Genomic DNA, 27,594 nt, shown 5'->3' on the forward strand with positions numbered 1-27,594 from the left:
AACATTGCCCAGGTGGAGTGGGCAAGCCAGAAGCTTGTCTACCTCTGATTTAAGTGGTGCCTGCTGAAGTGCCGTCTTAGTACCATGAGCTTCGTTGGAAATACTTTGAGGTGCACCTTGATCTAAGACTTCATTTTTCTGTGTCCTGAGTAGCTGAGTGGTTGGCAAATGTGCTTTCTGATATACTGGCTGTTCCCATAAAATATACCTGCTCCCATAAAAGCTGCTTTGTTGAGAAATGGTGTGACAGAGAAGTCAAATAACTAGAGTAGGCTGGAATGGCTAACATACTGTCCCCACCTTTAGACTGTAACAAAACTGGTCAGTGACACAGTTAACAAGAATTTCCACCCTTCCCTTCCAGAAAAGAAGGAGAAACTCTGTCCTGCTGGTTAGTAAGGCTCTGTGACATAGACAGGCATCTTGGCATCCTTCCAAACCATAGAGGGCTGCTGTAGGGACTTTGGTGGCAGCCACCAACTCACGGGGCATCTTTTCTGCTGATGTTTGTGAGCAGAAACCTTGCTGGTTTGGGGTCAGCCCCTGTATGTACTCTCACTAGTAAGAGGTTAAGTGTCTCTGGTTGAGACCCAGCTCTTCATGGAAAATTTTGCATTCTCAGTGCTTATTGGAGATATGCTTGTGGTGATAGCTGAGAGGGCATGACTGCTATGTGTGTGAAGAAGATGCAGCAGGAGGAACATCAGAGAGCCTTGGCAAGCTGATGTGCTTTAGAAAACATTCTGGGTTTTAAAGTCATTATCCTAATACTTTTTTTTACATGTTCTTTGCCGATGCCTCCTCCAAAGTGCTGTACAAGCAACTGAAGTCTCCTTGCTTAGCAGCTCATCATATATCTGGCAGGAAGCAACTCTTGGAACAGATGAGACAGACAAAACAACTAATAAACTGAAGAGAGTGCCAGACAGTAAAATGAAGGCCTACTTGCCCATAGTGGCAGTACCTGTCTAAGGCACTAAAATGTCCCCCACATGCAGGTATCGGTTCTTCATTTTTCAGGCATACAGGAGTGAAGTACAGCTAGGGACACTACAGTCATATGAGCAAGCTCAAATGATGTTTCTTCGGGTTATACACCAAACTCAACTAGCTTTTTATCTCTTGTGTTGTTTCTGTTTGTTTGCCTTCTTCCCTTTAAGCATGCAGATGAGGAAAATAGGCAGTGCCATGGGATAAGAATACCTGTGTTAAGCTTTAGGGTTGCACATGGTACTTTGTGTGTCTTATTCAGCTCAGCAATTCTGAGTCCCAGACCCAGTAGATATAGACATTATTTGGGATGTCCTGTTGGAAAGATGCACGCAAACAGATTTCGAACTGCAAGTTGATGGGGCAAAGAATGGAACTTCTAAGTCTATCAGTTGGAGTGCTCCAGTGTAAGGCCTTACATTCAAATCCCATTTCATTCTGGGTAGTGACGATTGTGTTCTCTGCTATGTTAACTGTCCCAAAGATATGTAGGATGCAGACAAGGTTTTCTTGAGTTGATTCATTAGTGGGTTCTTTTTCCCAGGATTTGAACTTGACTCTCAAGATAACCTTCTGTGTGTCTCAGTCAGTTACTGCATAGTAAGAGTTTTTTGCTTCTGCAAGTATCCTTAGGAGCATGGAGTCTGTGCTTGCATTATTTCTGGAAGGTACCAGTTCTTCTTCATGGCCTCAGTGAATCACACTGTGGGTGATCCGCGCCTGCACGGAGCCTCTTCGGAATATTCTAGGGCTTCTGCAGTAGCAAAAAACACATTCGAATAGACCCCCCCCTCGGTATAAGTACCTTGGCACCAGGACACTCCCTTCAGTTTCTTTCAACTGCCATGCTGAAGAGCCTCGTACGTCTATCTTCTGAGAGCCTGAAAGTGTCCACTCTATGCGTCCCGCGCGGGCAGAGGACAAGACTCCCTCGGAGACGCGTTCATGGTCCCATGGAAGAGAGACCTCATCTACCTGTTTCCTCCTCTGCCACTCCTTCAGAGGGTCATAGTCAGACTAATACAGACGAGGGCAGAAGCAATACTAATTGCCCCTTGGTGGCCACGTCGACCATGGTTCTCCACTCTGTCTCAAGCGTCAGTGGACAGGGTAACTCTTCCATCGCAGCCCAACTTACTCACTCAGAGCGGAGGGAATGTTCTCCATCCAGACCTCGATGCACTCCACTTGACTGCGTGGAGGATTTCCCATCATTGACAGAGGTCATCAACAAGGCACGGAAGCCTGCCACTAAGTTGCTTTACAACTACAAGTGGAGAAATTTTCTCAGATTTACTGAGGAACGTCGCCTGCATTCCTCACCTGTGGCCTTATCGACTCTGCTGTTATACCTCAGGCATCTTTTCGATTTGGGCCTGTCTAAGTCAACGCTGAAGGTCTACACTGCAGCTATTGTGGCCTTTCAACCTCCGGGTTCAGAGTCATCCAGATGGTTCTCTCACCCAACCCTTAAAGCCTTTTTCAAGGGACTTGACAACATGCGGCCTCCAGCTAAAAGACCGATACCTCAGTGGTCGCTACAGACTGTCTTGCATTGTCTTACGCGGCATCCTTTCGAGCCTATGGCCTCCTGTGACTTGAAATTCTTGTCCTTCAAGACACTGTTTTTGGTAGCCATTACTTCGGCTAGGAGAGCTAGTGAGTTAGCTGCCCTACGTGCCGATCCTCCTTATTTGCAATTTTTTAAGGATAAGGTGGTCCTGCATCCTGATGTGACTTTCCTGCCTAAGGTTGTGTCTACCTTCCACGTTAACCAGCCGTTGATATTACCAACCCTTTTTCCTGATGCAGTTACAGAAGTCGAACGCATGCTCCATGCTTTAGACGTTCGTAGAGCACTGGCCTATTATGTTACCAGAACTAAAGATTTCAGAAAGGCCCATAGACTGTTTCTTTGTTTTTATGGGCCTCGCAAAGGCTCTCCTGCTTCCTCCTCTTCCCTCTCCAGGTGGCTAGTCTCTACCATTTCTCTGGCATATGAACTGCTGCAGAAACCTGTGCCGGAAGGTCTCAAAGCCCATTCCACTAGGGCCATGGCTACATCTACGGCCCTGCTAAGGGGAATCGACATCCAAGAGATTTGTCGGTCGGCTACTTGGTCCAATGCTTCTACCTTTGTTACCCACTACAAGTTGGACCTTCGGGCTAAAGCTGAGACCAAATTTGGAAGGGCTGTTCTGACTTCACTGCTTCAGTGACGGCCCACCATCCTGTAAGTGTGCTTGCTAGTCACCCATTAGTGTGGATTCATGGAGAACCACGTTGAAGAAGGACAGGTTACTTACCTGTAAACATGGTTCTTCAAGTGGATTCTCCATGAATACACACGTCCCGCCCGGCCTCCCCACTTGTCCGTCACTGAGGAGTGTTCTTGGTTCCAACTCTTCACATGGCGGACATGGGGAACTGAGCCGTTGGCGGGCTGAGCATGCTCAGTGCAGGGCAACCTGAACATTGTTACTTTTCTCTTGCAGCTCTAGAAGATTCCGAGAGGCCAGCACAAGTGCTGACTTAAGTGCGTCTCCGAGGGAGTCTTGTCCTCTGCCCGCGCGGGACGCATAGAGTGGACACTTCGTGTTGTATTGCGTGGCAAACATGTCCACCAGTGGATGTCCCCATCGTTGGCAAAGGGTGGTGAATACCTTCTGGTCCAGTTGCCACTCGTGGGATTGGAACGGGCGACGACTGAGTTCGTCCGCCAACTGGTTGTCTGATGTGGCCACATGGATAGCCACTGGAAAAATGTGCCTCAGGTAGCACCATTCCCAGAAATGTACTGTGAGAAACAGCAGAGACTTGGACCTCGTGCCCCCTTGCTTGTTCAGGTAGTACATCGTGGTGGTATTGTCTGTTACTACCTGTACAGCTGTGCCCCTGAGAAGAGGGAGAAACGCCCTGAAGGCCTTTATCACCGCCAGCATTTCCAGATGGTTGATATGCAGGGATGCTTCCTGCGGGGACCACAGAGCATGTATCTGGTGATGTAGACAGTGGGCTCCCCATCCCATCGGGCTGGCGTCCGTTGTCACCTGTATGGTGAGTTGTAGAGGACGAAAAGGCCTTCCGATTAGCAGATGTGGAGGAAAGAGCCACCACTGTAATTGCCTTGCAAGTTCTGGAGTGACCCTGAGGCGCTTGTGATGACTGTCTGTCACAGGGTTGAACAGGGCCATCAGCCAAGATTGTAGAGAGCGCATTTTGAGTCTCGCATGGGGCAAGGTGGCCGTTGTTGAGGCCATGAGGCCTAGCAGGTGTTGTGCTAGCTTTGCCGATACTGTCCTCCTTGGCTTGAACCTCAGAACTGCTTTTCTTATTTTGTAGACACGTTCTGGAAGTGTGAACAGACGGGCTTGCACGGCATCCAGCCTGGCCCCTATGTAGTCCATCACTTGAGAGGGTCGTAAATGAGACTTCTCGTAGTTGATGGATAGGCCTAAGGCCTGTAGGGTCTGCAGAACTTGATGAGTGTCCTGGTAGGCTTGGTGTTCGGACTTTGACACGATCAGCCAATCGTCGATGTATGGGTAAATTTGGATCCCCTGGAGACGTAGATAAGCTGCCACTGGGGCCATACACTTGGTAAAGGTCCGTGGGGCGGTGGAGAGGCCGAATGGCAGGGCTACAAATTGGTATATGGTGTCCTGGAAGATCAGTCGAAGGTACTTTCTGTAAGCCTCGTGGATTGTTACATGAAAGTAAGCATCCTTCAGATCCACCACTACAAACCAATCTCCTTTCTTGAGCAGGTGGACGATCCCTTCCAGGGTAATCATCCTGAACTTCCGAGGATTGAGGTAGGTGTTGAGATCTCTCAAATCCAGTATGGGTCGAAGACCCCCGTCCTTCTTTTTACTGCTGAACTTAAGAATCTTTTTCTCTTACTAGTTTTCAAAGATACATACACTATTTTTAGTTTTTCTCCGTGCCTCAGCCTCCCCCTCCCACGCTCCGATTTTTCTTTTTCTACTCTAACAAGATCCCACGATTGGATGGTCACACAAAGTGCCTTTTTTGTTTAGATGAGGCGCATCAAACCTCCATGCAGCCATCACATGACTCTTCATCAACCACCGGCGAAAATCAGGGCCACCGACAAACACGCTTCCACCCATGAGCATTCGTAGCCCCTGTGATTACATATTTTCCAGCTCAAAATGATGGAAATCACTCCTCTCGCTTGGCATCCCCAGCCTCAATTTACTCTACAGACCTACCTATGTGTCCGCTGAATCTGCCTCAGCCGCCTTTCCGACACCATAGAGACACTGGTTCCGATATCGACGACCCTCAGTATCCATCCTGGTCCATGCATGCTCCACTTTGATCTTTCTTGGGTGCTAGCCCTCAACAACAGCACCAACCTAGACACGCAGTCCGTCAATATCAAGACACAGACTTTGACACTGAGATCCCATCTCGTTTACCTCTGTCCATGGATGCACCTTTGACATTGATACCGGTCGATGTGGACAAATGTAGACATGGTCTAGAGGGGCGGGGTAAAAATCAAATAAATAAATAAATAAATAAATAAATAAATAAATAAATAAATAAATGGACATGCCACACTCTTCAGTGGCAGACCACCGTCAACATTACTGTGTTCAACATTCTCTTGACACCGAAGTCGATCGACGTTCTATCAACTCCAGGCTCGATCCCGAGGTCTCAGAACATGGTTCACGACCACAAACTCCATCTGTGCTTCTCACACCACCAGATTCCGACCTTGCAGATGTAGATCCTCCATCCCCAGCAGAGGATTTCCAAACTTATGTTCAACTCATGATCCGCATGATAAGTCACTCAATCTTCAAATCCATCACCCCACAACCGAACCAGCAGATCACCTTTATGATCCTATTTCTAAGGACACAACTACCCCAGTCCTTATTTCCATGCTACCGTCTCTTCTTAGCACTGCTCATCGATCTTGGACTAAACCACCCTCCTCTCACTCAGTCTTGAAAAGAATCGATAATCTCTGTGGGATACACAATCTGGAGCACTTTTTCTCCAGAAACAGCCGGCCCCAAATTTGATATTTGTCGAGGCCTCACAATCGCGATCTCGACACTGACAGCCCCTTATCCCATCTAACAAAGACAGTCGAAGAATAGACTCTATGGACAGGTGGCTTTACTCATCAGTGGCTTTTACTATGAGGGTAGCTAACTACCACAGAGCTATGGGGGCATATCAACGCTTCCTTTGGGATGACTTGGCCACTTTTCTTGACTCTTTACCAGAAGACTAAAAAGTATTAGCACAAACCTTTCAACACGAAGGTCTCTCTGTCGCCAAACAGCAAACGTTCTCTGCCAAACACACAGTAGACACCACAGCTAAATCCATGGCTACCTCTGTTGCGCTCAGACGTTTCTCCTGGCTAAGAACAGCCGGCCTTGCAGAAGATGCCCGAGCACCTCCCATTTGATGGCACCGGTCTCTCTAATGTTGAAACTGATGACATCTTGGAAAATGTTCAAAGGAAATGTTCCACTGCCAAAAGATGAGGTGTCTATCCCACCTATCAACAGCACCCTCAGTGCAATCAATGGAGGCAACCTTACAATTCCTACCAGATGTTCCAACACGCATCCCAATGTCAGAACCTTTACACACCATACTTGAAACAACAACAATACAAACAAAAACCTTGCCAGCAATCTATCCAAAGGCGCAATGACCGCAAACCCAAACATCATGTTTGACGTTTTCCCGACCAAGATCGCAAATCAACCCCATTTCCTCTGGGAACACTTACCCTGCCTGGCAGTCCATCACCACCGACACCTGGGTTCTTTCCATTGTCCAAAACGGATACCATATCCATTTCCCTCCATCCCATCATATTGTCACTCCACTGTCCCAAACTCTGCAAGAAGAGATTAAAAATTTACTCATCAAGGACACAATAGAACCTATACAGCAAAACAACGTTTCTCTCCCGTTATTTCACCGTCTCCAAAATAGCCAGAGTTTTACAACCTATTCTAGACTTTGAGGACTCAATCAATATGTCATCACCACAAAATTCCATATGGTAACCCTTGAATCCATTCTACCTCTTCTCAGAAAAAACGACTGGTTCACAGTCATAGATGCATACTTCCACATCTCCACCTACTCCTCCCACAGTCAGTTTATTTGATTCCAACTTGGGTCCCAAGCCTACCAATTCAAAAGACTTCCTTTTGGATTGGCAACAGCTCCCAGAGTCTTCACCAAGTGCATGGCCCCAGTGGTGCTTTTCTCAGACTTCCAAAGATCCTCGTCTTCCCATACATAGATGACTGGCTCCTTGTAGCTTGTTCCCACCATGAAGCTTGCCGAGACACCCTTTTCACCTTATCCCTCCTTCGCAATCTTGGTCTTGCAAAAATCCAAAATGAGCCCTACAACTTCATTTCCCTCCTCCAAGGTTTCACTCCCCCGTGCCTTGGTTCCTGCCATCCTCGTTCAACGTGTACTAGGCACCATGGCCTCAGTTGTACAACACATACGCCTGAAGATGAGGTCCCTACAATCATGGTTTCTTGCACTTTTCAACCCACTGACAAATCCTCCCAACACTCTTTTAAGAGTTGCTTCCGAACTGGCCTCACGACTCCAATGGTGGTGCTTCATCCCAAATCTCTCTATGGGATGCCCTTTCCAGCAACCACGTCCTCAAATAAAAGTCACAACAGACGCCAGCCTTACCAGCGCATTGCGGCTCTCTCAAAATACACGCCAATTGGTCCCGCAGAGAACGTTCACTCCACATCAGTTAGAACTATTAGCAGTAATAAAGGTATGCAAAGCATTCGTAAACATTCTAGCTGGCAAGGTGGTCCAGATTGCCACCACCAACACCACAGCTATGTACTATATTCTCAAACACGGAGGCACCCACTCCCCAAGCCTCCTCTATTTGACAGTCGACCTATGGGAATGGTGCCTCTCGCACCACATATGCCTCACAGCTCTGCACATCACAGGCCAGGACAACGACCTAGCCAATTTTCTCAGCCGCACAAACTCACAACCCCATGAGTGGGAATTAGATCAAACAATTTCCCTCCACCTGTGCAAAAATGGGGGAAAACCGACTCTAGATGTTTTTGCCTCCCACAAGAATCGGAAATGTAAGCGCTATTGCTCCCGTGCCAGGATCAGCAAACACTCCTGAGGAGACACGTTCGTTGGCCACTGGCCCAAGACCCTCACATACCTCTTCCCACCATTCCTGCTCCTCCACAAGGTAATTGTCCGAATAAAACAGAACAAACCGAACGCCATCCTCATTGCTCTTTAGTGGATGAGACAGCCCCGGTTCCCAGTGCCATACCACCTGTCCTCCAATCTATCACCTCCCCCACCTACCACACCTCCTCACGCAAAACAACTCCCGGATCCTTCATCCCGACTTACCTGCTCTGCACCTGGCAGCGTGGAGGATTCTCCCTCCTTGATGGATGTTCTCAATCAAGCAAAGCAGAAAAGCTTACTTGTATAAATGGAAAAAAATCAATCTTTTACTACAGCTCTTTCCCTTCCTGCCGTCAACCCGTCTCTCTCCACGGTTCTCCGATATTTGCTCCATCTCAAATCTTCTGGTCTTTCTCTCTTGTCTTGTTAGAGTCTGTCTCTCGGCAATCGTCTCATACAAACCACTGACCTCTCCAGCAACTTGTTTTTTCAGACATCCCACGCTCAAGCGCTTTCTTAAGGGATTGTCACAATCTGACCCAGACGTTCACCTGCCCTCTCCACAATGGTCCTTGACCTTAGTCTTGCAACAACTCACTAAACCTCTGTTCGAACCGCTAGCCTCAGCGAATATCCATCTACTTTCCGTCAAGATGGCCTTTCTCATTGCAATTACTTCAGCTCGCCAAGCAAGCAACCTTGTGGCCCTACACCATGATTATCCTTATATTATCCTTATATACAGTTCTATCTTGATAAATTAAAGCTGTTCCTTGATGTCTCCTTCCTACCTAAAGTAGTGTCTCAGTTTCATCTCTCTCTCAACTACTGGTCCTTCCTCTCTCCGACATCTGCGCCTCGGCTACGTGGGCAAAACCATCTACCGTCGTCCAACATTATGGACTAGATGTTCGACAGAAGTCTGATGCGGCATTTGGACATGATGTTTTGGCTTCCGCCTTGGCATGACACCCGGCCTCCGGGTAAGACAGCTTGCTAGTCACCCACAGTGTGATTCACAGAGGCCACAAAGAAGAACGGCAGGTTACTCACCTGTAATTGTAGTTCTTCGAGTGGACCTCTGTGATTCACACATCCCACCTGACCTCTCCTCTGTCATGCCATGAAATATTTTTCTCCTTGCTGCCGTTGACACAACTGAAGGGAAAGACCTGGTGCCAAGGTACTTATACTGAGGGGGGAGGGGTCTATTCTAATGTGATTTTTGCTACCGCAGAAGCTCTAGAATCTTCTGAAGAAGCTCCGCACAGGCGCGGATCACCCACAGTGTGAATCAAAGAGGTCCACTCGAAGAATTACAATTACAGGTGAGTAGCCTGCCATTTCATTCCTAATTGGTTAGTTTGACTGGAGGACTTGTATGTGGTACTCCAAAAAGGTAGAGAAACAGAAACCTCTAAGGATCTGTGTTCAGTGTGCAGCCAGTATGAGCTGTGTCATTTTCAAATTGTGGCAATCCAGCCTTCTAGTCTCTTTAATTTATGGTGAGATGGGCATATATTATAGTTATTGGGATCTTTCCTGAGACATAGTATGGTTGCATGGCTGGAGGGCACTTGACAGCTACAAGAGGATTCCATAGACACCTTGGCCCCTTCCTACTGGTCATAAATTTGCCCCTTTTGTCTTTTGCAGAACGGCCGTTTCTTGGGCAATGCTGACTTGGAGAGGCAGAAATTCTCAGAACTGAAACTCAACGGACCACAGGTAAAAAGAGAGGAAATTGAAGATGATACTTCTGTTTGGGTTGCTTGAATCCAAACCAGAGTATTTGGATTTCATCCCTGATTTGGGGGAGCCTATATTTTTCTGTAAAATGCCAAGAAGGCTTTTTAATCAAGATCATTCAATGTTGTGCCTTCAAGATATTTTGGAATACAACTCTCAGAGGCCCATCCAGTGTGAGTGGCAGTCAGGGATTGGTGGGCAGCATAGTCCAAAATACCTGCAAGAAAACAGGCCACCTATCCCTGCTTTGTAAGGATATGTCTTTTGGAGAGAGAAAGTGTAAGTGGCTTAGAGCATGCAAAGAAAGAGACCAAGTCACTCAAACCTGAATACCATCCATTATTTTGTGTGCTGACTGACACCTTAATGTGAGTTTAACAGGTTTAACTAACAAAATAAAATTGTAGCTTGTGCTTGCGTGTTCTATTTGCTTGTGTTTTATTAAAGAAAATTTGCAAATAGTGCTGAGGCAGAGATTGGAAAAGGGGTTCTAGGCATATTGTCTACAAAGTACTGTTTCCAAACTCTGTGCTGAAATTGTGGAGAATGACCTCCTCTAAAATTGCCTGAATTGCGCTGATATATCATCCCTTCTGTATGCATCCCTAGAGGGACGTGGTGGCGCTGTGGGTTAAACCGCAGAAGCCTCTGTGCTGTAAGGTCTGTAGATCTTCAGCTGTAAGATCGAATCCACGCAATGGAGTGAGCACCCGTCGCTTGTCCCAGCTCCCACCAACCTAGTGGTTCGAAAGCATGCAAATGCGAGTAGATAAACAGGGACCACCTCGGTGGGAAGGTAACAGCGTTCCGTGTCTAAGTCGCACTGGCCATGTGACCACGGAAGATTGTCTTCGGACAAACGCTGGCTCTATGGCTTGGAAACGGGGATGAGCACCGCCCCCTAGAGTCGAACACGTCTGGACAAAAATTGTCAAGGGAACCTTTACCTATCATCCCTTCACTTTCCTAGGACCACAGCCACCTTATATACAGCACCATTCCTAGAATGCAAGATCCAGGGCAGATTGTGGAAGAGACTTACACCATGGAAGAAGACCCGGAGGGTGCTATGTCGGTTGTTTCTGTTGAGACCTCCGATGATGGGACAACTCGCCGCACAGAGACGACGGTAAAGGGCTGGAGAGCGGTTATAGTATTGTGGAATGTATCCCTTCTTTATAAAATGGGTAGAAAGAGAGGATAGTTGGGTGTGCCTGTGATATATAGCACAGGCAGAATAGTTAATGGCAAAATTATTTTTTAAAAAAAGCAAAATAAGGGATAACAGAACCAAGTGTTGTTTTAGATTTTCATCTGTTTCCAGGGAGTGATTTATTTTATTTATTTTGTTTGTTTGTTCAATTTATATCCCGCCCATCTGGTATATTCTACCACTCTGGGCAGCTTACAGAATATCAAAACAATTAAAAAACATAAAAACATTAGCATGCAACAATAACAAATAGTGCAGGAATAAATAAATAATAAATAGCAAAGCAAAAGAAATCAGTAGTTGACAGGAGGGAAGGCCAGGATGTACATCCATGTTTTCAGCTGGCATTTGAAAGTACCCAGCGTAGGGGTCTCGCGAATCTCCGGAGGAAGGTTTTTCCAAAGGCGAGGAGCCACCGCCGAGAAGGCCTGGCTTCGAGTCTTTTCCCTCCGGGCCTCCTTCGGCGTCAGGCTCCTCAGCCTCACCTCCTGACTCGTGCGGGTGATCCAAGTAGATCTTGGTGGGAGCAGGCGTTCCGCCAAGTATCGAGGTCCTAAACCGTTTAGGGCCTTATAGGTAAGCATTAGAACTTTGAATTCAATGCGGAAACGGGTGGGCAGCCAGTGCAGCATGGCCAGAACAGGAGAGATATGTTGGTGTTTTCTCACTCCAGTAAGGAGTCTGGCCGCTGCATTCTGCACCACTTGAAGTTTCCGCATCAGCCTCAAAGGCAGCCCCACGTAGAGTGCGTTACAGTGGTCTAATCTTAAGATTACGAGCGCATGTACCAAGGTAGTGAGCGTCCCCATGTCAAGGTAGGGTCGCAGCCAGGCAATCCACCAAAGGTGGAAAAAGTTGGTACGAACTACCAACACCACCTGCGTTTCCATGGTGAGCGTCGGGTCCAGATGTACCCCCAGGCTGTGAACCCCACTCTTAGCAACCAGGGTCACCCCCCAAATGTGAGAGAGCCACCCAGGCCACCAACTCCTAGGACGTCCACCCTCAGAACTTCCGTCTTGTCTAGGTTCAGCCTCAGCCCATTTTCCTGCATCCACTGCAGCACGGCCCCCAGGCAGTGCTGGAGGGACAGGACGGCATCACCTGCAGTTGGTGAAAAGGAGATGTAGAGCTGGATGTCATCAGCATACTGGTGACACGAGGCTCCACACCCCCTGATGACCCCACCCAGCGGTCTCATATAGATGTTGAACAGCATTGGGGAGATAATCGACCCCTGTGGGACCCCACAATTGAGATTCCATGGGGCCGAGACATTCTCCCCAAGCTGTACTCTCTGGGGTCAGTCCTCCAGGAAGGAACGGAGCCAGGCTAACGCCAAGCCACCTATTCCCAACTCGGAGAGCCTCCCCAGGAGGATACCGTGGTCGACGGTATCAAAGGCCGACGAGATGTCAAGGAGAACCAACAGAGACACTTTGCCCCTGTCAGCCTCCCTCAACAGGTCATCGTACAGGGCGACCAATGCCGTCTCTGTACCGTGGCGTGGCCTGAAGCCCGACTGGAATGCATCCAGGGCATCTGTCTCATCCAAGTGGGCCTAAAGCTGATCAGCGACCACCCTCTCAACCACTTTGCTCATGAAAGGAACATTGGCGACGGGCCTATAATTGCCAATCTCGTCCGCCGAAATATTACGTTTCTTTCTAATGGGCCTAATGAGTGTCTCCTTGAGGGCAGATGGAAACCTGCCCTCAAGGAAAGACCCATTTATTATTGCTGTGGCCCATTCTGTTGTTTTGATTTGAACTAGCTTTCCCATGGTGGATTGTTCCATTTATTAGCATACTGGTGTAACACTGTCAGTTAATCTGCCAGTGGAGAAATGACTGCAAGATAGCACATTTTCTCCCTCTGTCTTGAGCATTGGTTCTACCTGTGTGCCCTAACCACCTGTAATAGATCTATTGGCAGTGATGTTGGCAGCAGCTAGAACAAGAGTAAGTAATTTGTGGCCCTCCCCTGTCTTGCTGGGCTGCAACATCCATTGTCCTTCACCACTCTTGCTGTTGGCTAAGGCTGATGGGAGTTGTACATCTGGAGGACCACAAGTTGGCCACCTCTGAGCTTGAATTAACCAAGACAGCCAGTTTAGGAGAGTATCCAAAAACCATCATGGTTAAGCAGGAAGCAAACATGTGATTTTGTCCTCCGCTTCTCATTGCTTAAACAGTTGCCGTGATGCATCACATATCAAAGTCTGAGCAGTGGAATTCAAAGAACCTCACTTAGATTTCTGCCACTGGCCTCCCTGGCCTGCAAACAAGAGTCAGATTGTACTCTCCTGCTGTACGTAGTATTGTCGGCACCCACAAAATTGTGTATTAAGGTGCTAGGTTTTGAACCATAATTTTTTTTTTTAGTCCTACCCTTGTGCATGCCTAGGTTAGAGTGATCCGAGGGTTCTCGTCCCCAAAACTGACATTCCAAGCAGTGTCAAGGTTGGCAGAGAAGCTGAGAGTTTTTGACACTGTGTCCAGAGTGTGGAAAGTGCTATTTAGCAGAAGTAATGAGGGAGTAAGCTGCACGAGCAGTGATCCAAACTTGCTATGGGGCGAGAGAAACAGGTGCCAGGTCACTAAGAGGTCATGCTTCTCCTCTGTAGGTGAAGAAAGTAGTGAAAACTATGACCACACGCACAGTGCAGCAAGTTCCGGTTGGTCCAGATGGGTTACCTGTGGATGGCTCTCCAGTTCCCAACAACTACATTCAGACCATTGATAGGAACTTCAGGAAAAACACCAACGGTGGCCCTGGTGCCTACATGAGCCAGCCAGGCACAGCTACCCTTCCCCGTAACTACCACTACCCAGATGGTTATGGCCGCCCCTATGAGGATGGTTATCATGGCAGTGAACACAATTATGGCAGCCTGTCCCGTGTGACCCGCATCGATGAGCGCTACCGTCCCTCCATGGATGGCTACCGGGCTCCCAGCCGCCAGGATGTCTATGGGCCTCAGCCGCAGGTGCGGGTTGGGGGAAGCAATATGGACTTGAACCGCTTCCACCCAGAGCCTTACGTGTTGGAGGATGACCAGCGCAGCATGGGCTACGAGGACCTGGATTATGGCACAATGCCAGACTATGGTACAGCCAGACGGACCGGGACTCCCTCTGACCCCCGTCAGAGGCTAAGGTAGGAATATCAGGATTGGGATGTTCTGGCATTTCTGCTGTGTTTTTAGAAGCATAGCCTAAATCTTAGGAAAATGCCCTGTGTTGAGTCAGACCATTGCTCCATTTAGCCCTCTACTGTTTGCTAGGTCTGGCAGAACCTCTCCAGAGTTTCAGGTAGGATCCTTCCCTAGCCCTACCCGGAAGCTCTCGATGTATCTGAATAGTCCCCAACCAGGCCTTAATCAGGCTGGGCCCTGCTTAGCTCCTGAAATCAGCCAAGATTAATATCTTCAGGGAATCAATGCTGGACCCTTGCATTTGTGTCCTTTCGTTAGCAATACAGTGGAGAAGACTTTTCCCCTGTTACCCTTTGAGGTGCTGGTGTAGTTTCAGAGCTTTGAAGCTCTGCTATACGCTGTTCATCTTTAGGGATGAGCGGTATTTTCCTGATATTAATCCATCTAATGGTGATTGGTATTCACTGAAATATAAGACAAGCACTGTAGCCAGTTAAGGGAATTATGATTCTTGTCTCATCCCCCAGTTTCTCTGTATCAGGAGTCTGTTCTGTTTTGTGATATTTTTCTCAGCTTTCCTTCCCATGCTTTCTTCCCATCCTCTTCCCAGTAGATAGTACGTACTAGGAACAGTGGGGCCAGCTGCCTGTGGGCCTTTCTCCTGCTGCTCCTCTGCTTGACATGGCTCAACTGGGCAAGCTCCCTTTTCCCTGTGGCCCTGAGAAACTTGTGTGAGAGGTAAAGAGGACAGTGCGGAGAGAAGAGAACCTGCCCTCTTCTTATCAAAGATACACAGAGATATTTCTGAGGGAAGGAGACCCAGGACCTAAACGTTTCCCTGACCTTGTGCTACATCTAAGTTTGTCTTGCTGAGTAGAACAGATTCCAGAACTAGCCATCTGTTTCAAATTTCACTTCAGGTTTTAGGGACGGATAGATGTTTTTTTATTTTTATCAGTTCCCTACACTGCTGCTCCTCTCCTTCAGCTCCCTCCCCCCCTTTTTTTTTTTAAAAAAATCCTTTAGTATGTCACACCAGGGAAGCTAGTGTGAGGACTAATGCTCCCTGGACCATGTTTATATATGAGGCTCCCTTTTGAGGTAATGCAGTTCACACAGCGTGGGAAGTGTTGCATCAAAACTGCATTGAGCTGCCTGGTTGCCTCAGCAGTGCAGAACGTAGTGATGTAGGACTAGCTCTCGCCAGTGAAATAAGCCTGGGTGGTATTAGATGGGACTGTAACAGAGAGGGGGGGAGAGGGGGGGAGTGGAACTACCTAAAATAACAACATCAGCAAAAACTAGTCTAGCCTTCTTCCCAACATTTTGGTTCCTGTGTGTAGGAACTTTATTTTATACATTTAGAGGCATCTTTGGTCGCATAGGCCCTGCCTGTAACTAAAGGAGGTACAGCTCAGATCACTGTGGTGAGCATGAACGCAGGTTCCCCATAGGGAACCTGTGGCTTTCCAGATGTCAAGATTTGACGGCCACTCCCAGTATCCCTCACCATCCACTATGTTGGCTACAGCTGTTGGGAGTTGCAGTCCGGAGCACCACAGGTTCCCTACCTCTGCCCTAAATAAATTTGAGAGAAAAGTGTTTGTCTTCTACGAGTTACTTGCTGGACAACATTTCCGCCCCAACAAACCTTCCTTAAATGGCTTACTGTATGCATCCCACCTGATGTGTGCAGACTTGTACAGCGGAATAGATCTGGTGATCTTGCATCAGACAATGAAGCGTGTGTCCTTTTCTTTGCCCTTAGTCGTTTTTTGCTTGAGGCTGGTGTCACGGCTGAATTTTGGATGGAAAATCCCCACTTCAGACCTCTCCCTCAGCAAGGCATTACTAAGTGATCTCATGCAAAGCAGTCCCTTGTCTGTCCAGCAGAGATCATGCTAGCTTGTTTTGCAGATTGGTTGGATAAAATTACTGTGAGTACCTGCAAGAGGTACCCTAAGGTGCTTGTAAGTATCAGTAAATTGTCAGTGTATACTGTAGAAAAAGCCAGTGTAGTGCAGGAGATAGAGTGATGAACTTAGGAGTAGAGAACTTGAAAGACTTGAGTTCAGATCCCTGCATTGCCATGGAAAATGAATGGGGGGTGGCAATATTAAAACTCCTTAAATATCCCACAGCCTTCTCACATACAATTTGACATAATGCCTTGGCGAGAGGGCCATAAATTGGGTGTGACTTGATGGCATACAAGAACAGCAGGCTTGTTGTTGTTACGTGCTATTAAATTGCCTTTGACTCATGGCGATCCCATGAAAGAGCAATCTTCAATATGTCCTGCCCTCAACAGTCCTAATCAGTTCTTACAAACCCCAAGCCTGTGACTTCCTTTAGGGAATCAGCCCATCTCATATTCGGTCTTCCTCTCTTCCTGCTGCCTTCAACTTTTTCCCAGCATTGTCTTCCAGATGAGACGGCCCAAAATGAAATGTTTATGGTAGTAGTAATATATAGTATTCGTCTTCCTCTGACTGTTAAAGGTGCTTTAAGCTAGGAGCGACAGAAGGCTTTGCCCTGCTTTGCTTTGGCAGCTGTTTTGCAGGCTTGCCAGAGCCAAGGGGCCCCGTAGCTATCTGTTGCATGCAAGCGGCTGGTGGCTGGTTATGGAGATGCTCAAAGCTTTCTGCCTCCCAGTACGAGATGCTAAAGCAAGGAAGGGGAAACGTTGGCCCTCTTGATGTTTTAGACTGCAGCTCAATGTAATCACTTGCCCTTGGCCGTCCTGTTTGGGTGGTTGGAGTCAAAAACATCTAAAGAGTAAAAGGTTTCTTGCCTCTGGTGTAAAGCTTTGCCCTTGAATTACTGAATCTCTGGTGACTGTTGGACAGTCCTGGAGATACGAAATTGGAACGCGCAATAAAACACGCACCGTACCCCATGATTTACTAGTCTGTTTTTTGGGGGGGGGGGTTGTTAGTAGAAATGTGCAGTTTTCCTCAGTGCACACAAAAGAGAAGGATGTGGTTGTGGCTTCTAGTAAAATGAGGCCGGGCAGTGACTATTTATTTGGCTCTCTTTCCATCCCTCTTCTGTGGTCTCAGTCTGTTTTCATACTCTTTGCTTCCCCTTCGCCCAGAGGCCTATGTTTTAGTTTGCCACCCTTAATCCATGATAATGCTAGAACGTTCCATTTCTGGCCACCCCTTCCATTTTATATGCTGCAGCTGCTTTAAAGGATGTTTATGGGAAGTATGCAGATTGACCAATCTGTGCAATCCTCCTCCCTTCTTGAACTGGGAAGAGGTAGAATCCCAGGCCCTTTTGTTAAACCTTGAGGTATGTCCCTTTCTGACTAGAACAGTCTGGGGTGGTAGCTTCTGATGCCTCTGAGCTGAAGTCTGGAATAGGTGAAGGGAGGTCGTTAACTTAGCTATTAATTTACCCGGTGTGGTGATTTTTCAAGCAGAATGTTGAGTATTTTTTTCTTTAAATAAAACAGTAAATATTTTCAGAACTGATAAAATGCTTAGATTGATAGCAATAAGACCGAAAGCCTGCAAAACATTTGAACCTGTTATTTGAGAGCCTGTGAATAACTTGTTCCAGTTTTGGCCTCCTTCTCTGGTTGTTAGACCGGATGTGATGCAGAATGGCTGTGATCAGGATCTCTGTAAGGTTCTCGAATAATATAAGCTACAACATCCAGTCACCAAATCCACTTGAGACTGCTCTGTTTTGAGGGAGGGATTATCCTTCCTCCTCCAAATGAAGTCCCTAATCACAACTGCTCTTAAGCATGTGTGGTGCCTGCTGGAGCTTTGGTAGTGAAGGACGGAGACCCAGGAATAATAGCTGTAAGTTCCCTCTCAGCACACCAAGCAAACCCCTAAACAACATAAATTGTGAAAGCCATCGGGAGAGGTGGCCATGAAGTTCTCATTCCACATCCTTAATCTGAATGTTGAGGTTGCTTTGGTAAATGCCTCTTGTTTTGAACAGAGGGGGAGAAATAGATCCTGAATGTGGATCTTCCGTATCGCCTCATACCAGCTTGGCCCTTTTTTTTCCGCTGAAAAGTTCCTCCAGTAACTATTGCATCAAGCTGCTGCAGGGGAAATGAACAAAAGGTTCCTTTGACGAAACCCCCCTGATCAGACTTCTTCCTTCTCCGACTGCCATCTGGAAGCACATCATGCGTCAGCAAAGGGAACAGAAGAAGGCATGGTCACTATTACTTCTGCTGAGAAATTCCCACATCATGCTCTGCTCTCCTCCAGCTGTCACTGTGTAGCAGCCACTACACCAGCTGTCAAAGAACTTCAGCCAGTTGATGATGGACCTCAGCGAAGCCAGAAATGGAAAGCGTGAAGACTCGACAGAGTCTGAGTACCGTGTAGGCAGCCGGAGCGATGGCCAGCCATCAGGAACCGCTGCCCACTGCCAGTTGGCCAGGGGAGCCGACAGAAGGATTGTTGTTATTGTCGTCGTGGCGCACACGATTGATGAATGTCCACACACCACTTCAAGTGGAGACTCTCAGGGCAGCTATAATTTGGACAAAAAGTGGGATAACAAATTTCACAAAAAGTAATCATTCCTGAAAAACTCTGGTTAGATCTAGTCCTCTGTTCCTAAAACAAAAATAAACGTCTAGGGTCTTAGCGGCTGTGGATTGTGGCTGTTGAAATGAACTTGCCAGCAATATTGCCTCTTGAACGTGGCCAGAGAAGTGAATGATTAAACAGCTTGCCTGCCTTCACTGTAATATAAAAGTGCCATTTGCTTTCTGTACTGCACCAGGCTGACTCGTGACCACATAATTAGTACTGTTATAAAAGCTGCTCCAACGGAACCTGCGTGTATGGATTTCGACCTCTGGCCATCCATTGTGAAACTGCTGTGCTCCGTGCAGACTGATAAACATTGCAGAAATCTGTGGAATCCATGTATTTGTTGCAGTTGGCTCCTCATTTCTGCCGCCTTAATTACCACCCTGACCCCGGAGCCTTGTTTCCTTGTTCCCCACCCTTCTTCTCTTCTTCTGGAAGGTAGCTAGACCAATGGCATCTTGGCATGCTTGCGCTGCTGAAATAGATTTGTTAGTCTTTACGGTGCCACAACTCTTGTTGTTGGGTTTGAGTTTTTTTTCTTTTTTGGTTTTTATTTTTTTTTGCAGCCACAGGCTAACATGGCTGCCTCCCAAAGCATTGTGATGTGGCAGTCTGCCCTTGTAATGGAAGACCTTCCCAATCCTCACTGTGTTCAGTGACCTTGAGCTTCCTAATCTCTCATGAAGATCAGAGAACTCACTTGTGAGGGTTCTGCTAAACATCTGAAGTATGCTCAAAATGTCCGGAGACTCTACCTTAAGCCACTACAAAGACCGTTTCCCTTTTGTGTTAATTTTTTCACAGCGAGAGGGTTATAGTGGCTTCTTGGTTCCATTTGCTATTTCTTCAGGAGATTATGGTCTCTGATGCAGTTTCTCAGAATTGTTACCAGTGGAGCTAAAAGAGGAGGAAGGTCTCCTATATACTGTAGTGTGTAAATAAGGAGTTTAAGGCTTTCAAGGAGCAGTTTGTTTAGCTTCAAAATTAACTTAGAACTATGTTAGTATCTTGTATTAACAAGTTTCCAAAATGGAGGGCAGTCTGCCTTTGGAAAGTGCCTCAAGCACTTGGCTGTCTGGCTTGGTGGTCTTCAGATCAGACACTGGAAGTAACATGTTCCAAGCAACAACGCTGCCTCCAATGTGCAATTTTCTGAAGTAATAATGCCATTGTTTAATGTCCTTTGATTAGGCGTAATAAGTAACTTTTATTTGTTTCTTCACAATGTTATTTGGGGAGCCATTTGAGCTTTTAAAAGCTTTTTTAACTTTTAATTTTTAATTTTTATGGAATTAGAAGCAAAATAATGCATTAGAATACCTAATTGACACCAAATTAGCTTTCTGCAAAAAGAAAAAAAAGGCAATAATATGTAATGGCATTCATAGATTCTTAGAAAACTGAAGTTGGAAGAGGCCTATAAGGCCATCAAGTCCAACCCCCTGCTCAGTGCAGTAATACAAATCAAAGCATATCTGCCAGGTGATTATCTAAGTTTTTCTTGAATGCCTCCAGTGTTGGACCACTCACCAACTCCCAAGGTAACTGGATCCACTGTTGTACTGCTCTAACAGAAAGTTTTTCGTGGTATTCAACTGAAATGTGGCTTCCTTTAACTTGAGCCCGTTGTTGCATGTCTTTCACTTTGGGATGACAGAGAACAGATCTTGCCCCTCCTCTGTATGACAGCCTTTCAAATATTTGAAAAATGCTATCATATCACCCCCCAGTCTTCTTTTCTCAAGGCTAAACATGCCCAGTTCTTTCAGCCCTTCCTCATAAGGCTTGGTTTCCAGCCCCTTGATCATCCTTGTCCCCCTCCTCTGAACTTGTTCCAATTTGTCAGCATCCTTCTTGAAGTGTGGTGTCAAGAACTGGACACAATACTCAAGGTGAGGCCTAAGCAGTGCTGAATAGAGGGGGACTAGCGCCTCGTGGGATTTGGAAACTATATTCAATTAATGCAGCCTAAAATAGCATTTGCCTTTTTTGTAGCCACAAATCTATTGGCTCATATTCAGCTTGTGATCTATGACAATTCCAAGAAGATCCTTCTCGCTTGTAGTATTGCTGAGCCAGGTACACCCCCCCCCCAATCTTGTAACTGTGCAATTGGTTTCTTTTTCTGAGGTGCAGTACTTTGCACTTATCCCTGTGGAATTCCATTCTGTTGTTTTCGACCCAGTGATCTATCCTCTCAAGGTCATTTAGAATTTTGTTTCTGTCTCCCAGGGTATTAGCTATTTCACCCAGTTTTGTCGTCTGCAAATTGGGCAAGCGTTCCCTGCACTCCCTCATCCAAGTCATTAATAAAAATATTGAAGAGCACTGAACCTTGGGGTACCCCACTTGCTACCTCCTCCCATTTATTTCCAAGCTCTGTTTCAGACTCCCTTCGCTGAGAGTACCTTTTCCACATTTTCCATACTGGCTTTTCCGAAAAGGAACTTCTGTTCAGACTATACCCTTCATGCTTAAAAGGACGTTTTAGGTTGTCTTGTTGCATTGAATGAACTGAAAGTGCACCTCTCTTGATACCCCAGAGGAACTAATTGTGTACCCTAAAATGGAGCGGGCAGACTTCAGATGTGCAAAAATCTGCTGTGATTTTCTCCTAGAACGCTGGTGCAAAAGGCATCTTTTCAGAACTGAATGGAACTCAAAGCCCTGCCACGTAAAAGAAATCTGCTCCTCATTATTCCAGACTGTGTTCCGTCCGCCCCAGTACTGTAGTTTAAGGTGAAGCTGTTGTCACTTTTAAGTGATTGAGAATCAAAAATCCTAGGCAATCTACTGCAAGCCACCAATCCTTGTACCCCACTTCTCCACCAAAATAAAAAACAATGTTCCTTTGATGAAAAGATATGTTGCAAGAAAGTGAAACAGTGGTAGGAAATGATTTCTAGGAAAACTGTCTGCTGTCAAAGCACCCCACTGATGAATTTCTGAAGAAATTGTATGATACAGTACTCAAGAACCAGGCTGGACAGCTTGGTAAAAATGCAGTGGAACAAAACTGGATATTATTCTTCAACAACAGCAGCAAAAAATATTTTTCCCTTTGGATTCATGATGTAAACAATGCATCAGAATTAAGACTGTAGTGTTTTGGTTCTTTCTTTTTGCCTTTGTGGAGAAGGTCTGATTGGTTGAGAAGGACAGAGAGCAGCCATCAGAGGTATAGATGCTCTGCGTGCTGCTTTGCTGGGAGAGGTAGTTTTTTAAAAATTTAGGCAGCAGTCAATGGGAGTGCTGTACACCTTCTTCTACAACCTTTGTGATGAGCACTAGAGATGGCATGACTCCCTTTGTGGGCCTCTCTCCCCTGGCTGGTTCCCCCACTCACCAGCTGGTGTGCACTGCTTGTCTCCTGCTCTTTGAGAGACCATCCAGTCGCAAGCAGGAACATGGACTCCCCTTCCCCACCTCCTCCAGCAGCTGCCCACTCCAAGGCAGTGTTGCAGGAATCCCTGCCCTGCCTCCTCATCTGAAGCAAGCCCTCCCCATTTCTTATGAGCACTGTTTTTATTGCTCCTTTTTCTAAAATTTAGCTTTTAAGTGGGACTGTATAACAATAACAATCATGTGCCATCAAGTTAATTCTTATTTATTTGACCCCTTTTTTCAGGCTTTTCCCGGTAGACAGTGCTCAGAAGTACTTTATTATGCCCTTCTTCTAGGGCAGTGATGGCAGCTGGCTTGCAGAGCCCTTTCTGCGGGCATGTGAGCCATACGTTGCTGAATCGCTACTCTCCCCCCCCCCGCGCAGCCAAACCTGAGAAGGGCAGCTGCAGCTGCGGTGCTGGCGCTTCAACAGGCGGATCCGGAGCAGCTGGCACTGGTGGCGGATCTAGAGTTGGGGTCTCAAGGCATTCCCCCCCTTCCACCGCCACTTCTGTTTCCAGCGCAGCCCACTGGTTGGTTGGTTTGTTTCAGTTTGGGCACGTGAGCCTAAAAAGGTTCGCGGCCACTGTTCTCGGGGCTTCCTGGGACTCTGTGCACCTTGCTCAAGGCCACACAGGTTGCCCCTTCTCTTAGGAGAATTCACTCTCAGCCTCTGACTCCACAATCAAATACTTTCAGAATCAAATGTTATTCCAGTTTTTATGCTTGCACATGACTTATGTAAGCATAGAGTATGTCCATGCATAAGAAAATGCAAGTGTGGAGGCCAGGGCTCTGTCTCTGTTGGAGCAGAAGCACTTGCTGACTGTTGTTTTGTAACTTTCCATTGTTTGTTACTCGTGATGAGAGGAGCTTCTGTCTTCCCTAGAGCTAAAAAAGAGAGGTGCGGGGAGAGGCAGAGAGCTTGCTTGCCACCTTCTCCTGCCTTGATTACTTCAGTAGCACTATGTCGGCAGTGCATAATTCATGTAAAGAGACTCATAAGATCCAGTGAAGGCAATGATACCCAGCCTGTGTGTGTGTGTGTGGGGGGGGGGGAGGCTGAACAAGCATGGACTTTGTTTTCACATATCTATAATGCAGCTTGTAGATGCTCTATATACAGAGAGCTGATCTGATGACCTGTCCAGCATTAAATGGGAGATGCAGAGACCTCTGAACCTAGACATAAGAAATCAACACATCATTTGAAAAGTTGACTCTCAAGCTTTCGACCTAAACCTGTGGCTCAGATCTACGGATGGAATCTTTGTTTGCAGCTCAGTCGTGCCATGTTAAGAATCTGGTATCACTGAACTCTCACCTAAGGGCAAGTCCTCTGTCTGGATGAAGCAGCTGAAAATGGGGGACGTTGCAAAGTAAACAGTGGGGCCGAGAAAGGCTTTGGAATTGGAATTCTAAATCTTGATAACATTTTGAGTCATACAGCTTGGCTAAATAACGTTTGCCTCTACCTGGTCTCCACAAAGAAAAGTGTTTGACTGCAAGTGCTGTCACCCCCAGGTAGTAAGTCAAAGAGGGCAGGCCTTAGGAAAACTGTGATTAGTCAGTCATACATAAATGGCACTGACTTGCCCTCTAGTGGTCGGAATTAGTAATTTATGTATTTCAGGCGCCAGTTTCCAAAGGCAAAAGCTGGGAAAACCCCATGTAACTGTCCTGGCATAATGTCATTTTGCAGTGCATGGAGACATTTTTTTTCCTTCTTTAGAGCAGCGACCCAGTCAGCTTAGTTGCCAGCATTCTTGCTCTCTGCTATTCATCGGAGCCATATTTAAAAGCCGTTCCTTCTCAAGAGCCATGATCTTTCTAGGTCTCTAAACTGAATGCACCACCTTCTAAGAGCCAAATTTCTGCCCCCCCCAAACCCCTCCCGCAGGGTTGCAAAGACGGTCAGTGCCAAAAAATCTCTCCCTTCCTCCCTCCCTCCCTCCCTCTCACACACAAGGAAATCAGAAATGTTCGGAAGTTGTCATCATTATAGAACTGCAGAGCTGGAAGGGATCTACTTCCAGTTTTGTAAAACATGGACATCTGGGGATTTTAAATGATGCAGGGGATCTGTGAGACTTCTAAGCTGCAGTTTTCTGAAGTAATAATGCCATTGTTTAATGTCCTTTGATTAGGCGTAATAAGTAACTTTTATTTGTTTCTTCACAATGTTATTTGGGGAGCCATTTGAGCTTTTAAAAGCTTTTTTAACTTTTAACTTTTAATTTTTATGGAATTAGAAGCAAAATAATGCATTAGAATACCTAACTGACACCAAATTAGCTTTCTGCAAAAAGAAAAAAGGCAATAATATGACATTCATAGATTCTTAGAAAACTGAAGTTGGAAGAGGCCTATAAAGCCATCAAGTCCAACCCCCTGCTCAGTGCAGTAATACAAATCAAAGCATATCTGCCAGGTGATTATCTAAGTTTTTCTTGAATGCCTCCAGTGTTGGACCACTCACCAACTCCCAAGGTAACTGGATCCACTGTTGTACTGCTCTAACAGGAAGTTTTTCGTGGTATTCAACTGAAATGTGGCTTCCTTTAACTTGAGCCCGTTGTTGCATGTCTTTCACTTTCTATAGCTGGAGTTTTCTTTTTTACTAGATGAAAAAGGGAGGGGGCAGGAAGCTGCAGCTTTGGCGAGACCACTTGTTGCCCCCAAGGCACAACCCCCACCCCCACCCTGCCTCTGCTGTAAATGCTTGAGCTATTAGATTGAACGATGAGCAATCATTGGCTGTTTTGTGTACTGTACTTCCAAATGCAAGGGCCAGTGGACTACTTATTAGATTGGTGTTTTTCAGTCTTTGCCACGCCCCCCCTCCCCATTTTAGATTCTAACTTCTGGAATGTATAGCAGCTGCCCGTGTTTTCCAGGGCTTCTGGGAGGTGAATGCCAACATGTTTGGAGGACCAGAGGCCGAGAATGCAGTGCTTGATTATGTTGACCTTGCATAAGCGATGCTGCTGCCTCTGATAGCTTCACCAGTGGTGCTCCTGAAGAATCAGCCATTAGAAAGCAGTCCTTCAGTTGCACACCTGTTTTTTTACCGTGTAGTAGAGGTGGTGGTGATGCATCCTTGTATTTCCCGTGGGTACTTAGCCATTTTTTTACTATCATCCAAGGCTTATTTGTGTGTGTGTGTGAGAGAGTGTGCATTTGTGCTCTCCAATCCTGGTTGTGAAGACTGCTTTTGTAAATGGGAAAAATCTGACCCGATTGCCTTCTCTGTGGTTATGGTTGAGTGGTCTACTCATGGGCTTTCTTCTTTCTTTCTTTCCTCCCTTCCTTCCCCTGTTTGCAGGAGTTATGAAGACATGTTGGCAGATGACTTGGCTAGAGACCAGTATTACTGGGCTCCTCTAGCCCAGCATGAGAGAGGCAGCCTGGCAAGCTTGGACAGCCTGCGGAAAGGAGGCCAGCCTCCAGGCAACTGGCGCCAGCCCGAGCTCCCTGAGGTGATAGCCATGCTGGGGTTCCGTCTGGATGCGGTGAAGTCCAACGCTGCGGCCTACCTGCAGCACCTGTGCTTCCGTAACGACAAGGTGAAAACAGAGGTGCGCAAGCTGAAGGGCATTCCTGTGCTCGTGGGGCTGCTGGACCACCCCAAGAAGGAGGTGCACTATGGGGCATGTGGGGCCCTCAAGAACATCTCCTTCGGCAAGGACCAGGACAACAAGATTGCCATCAAGAATTGTGACGGCGTCCCTGCTCTGGTGAGGTTGCTGAGGAAGGCGCGTGACATGGATCTCACCGAAGTCATCACAGGTGAGTATCGGAGGAGACGGAGCATCTGCGCAGGCCATTCTGAGCTTCCAGGTACCCGCTCTTTACTAATGGTGTGCTGTTTATCCCAGGAACGCTGTGGAACCTCTCCTCTCATGACTCGATAAAGATGGCCATTGTAGATAATGCCTTACATGCCCTCACCGATGAAGTGATCATTCCACACTCTGGCTGGGAGAGAGAGCCCAGCGAGAACTCGAAGCCTCGCCACATAGAGTGGGAGTCGGTGCTCACCAATACCATTGGCTGCCTTAGGTAAGCTGCAATTGTCTTGTAGCCATGAATGCATCTTCTTATAGACTGTCTCCTGCCGAAGGCACTGAGATTTGCCTGCTTGTGTTGATTTATAAATCATGTATTAGCTGGCTTTATATCCTGCTTTGTGTTCCATGATCTCAGTGAAGCACACCCGCCTCTCCTGCTTCTTAGTTCATCCTCTTAACTTATCAGATTTGCAGATGACGCAGCATTGGGTGGAGAGCTATTACCTTGGAAGGCAGATGCAAAGTTAAAAAAGATCTTGATAGGTTCGCGCACTGGGCTGAAAACAACAGAACGAAATTTAACAGGGATTAGTGCAGAGTTCTACACCTAATGGTGAAAAGAAATGAAATGCACAGCTATAAGATGAAGGATACTTGGCTCAGTAATACTACAAGTGAAAACGATCTTGGAATTGTCATAGATCACAAGCTGAATATGAGCCAACAATGTAAAACAAGGAAATGTTATTTTAGGCTACTTTTAAAGAAATATACACTCCAAATCATTGAAGCACTAGTTCTCTCTGGTTAGGCCTCACCTTGAGTATTGTGTCCAGTTCTGGACACCACACTTCAAGAAGGATGCTGACAAATTGGAACAAGTTCAGAAGAGGGCCACAAGGATGATCAGGAGGCTCGATGGCCTTATAAGCACCTGCCAACTCCATTCTTCTATGTTCCTATGATAACAGCCATGTGAAGTAGGTCAGGTTCAACAAGGCAACTGGTGCAGGGTCATTTCATGGTTCACTGGGGAGTTGAAGCTAGATCTCCAATTCTGATTGCAAAATTGCACCCATTATTTTTATTGGGAAGTATCTGTGGCTCTTTGATTACCTTGCTGGGAGTGGTAGGATGCAGTGCTAGAAAGGAAGGAGAAACTTTGGTAAAGTTAGTGACTTCTAACAAAATGAAGGTGCTGCTTTTAGAGAGGAACTCCTGCTTTGTTTGTTGTCATGACAGATTCCTGGCTTTAGATCAGGAATGATGTTAGAAATTACTGTTTTAGGTATTGCTGTCTGGTGTCCTATCTCAGACTGGAGTCGGAGTTAAAAGATGGGCCTTGAGAAGAGTATGTAGGGTGAAGCTCTTGGCTGCCTTTGCTTTCTTACCGCTGCCAAGACTTGTGAAATGTGTGAAGGAAGCTGTGACAAAGCCCAGAGAGATAGAGAGAGAGAGAGCATGGGATCAGCTAGCTGGGTGTGTGGCGTTGAACTAAAGTCTAAAGATTTAATGAAGTATGTG

The 27,594-nt window shown here is 46.6% G+C and overlaps 1 protein-coding gene across 14 annotated transcripts in view; it reads left to right on the forward strand.

Moving 5' to 3' along the window:
* CTNND1 (catenin delta 1) overlaps nt 1-27,594 on the forward strand; it is a 76,626-nt gene that overhangs the window by 32,527 nt on the left and 16,505 nt on the right. For 12 of the 14 annotated variants that reach the window (XM_020792451.3, XM_020792454.3, XM_020792457.3 and 9 more), the window contains 5 exons: nt 9,862-9,933; nt 10,925-11,083; nt 13,794-14,326; nt 25,605-26,068; nt 26,158-26,341. In XM_020792451.3, coding sequence (XP_020648110.1) covers nt 9,862-9,933; nt 10,925-11,083; nt 13,794-14,326; nt 25,605-26,068; nt 26,158-26,341 — 1,412 coding nt within the window. Of the gene's footprint in view, nt 1-4; nt 999-9,469; nt 9,534-9,861; nt 9,934-10,924; nt 11,084-13,793; nt 14,327-25,604; nt 26,069-26,157; nt 26,342-27,594 lie in introns of those variants that run through there. The other 2 variants (XM_072985451.2, XM_072985452.2) reach the window with 2 other exon arrangements.

Source organism: Pogona vitticeps, chromosome 1 (assembly GCF_051106095.1).
Source record: "Pogona vitticeps strain Pit_001003342236 chromosome 1, PviZW2.1, whole genome shotgun sequence".
Taxonomy (NCBI): Eukaryota; Metazoa; Chordata; class Lepidosauria; order Squamata; family Agamidae; genus Pogona; species Pogona vitticeps.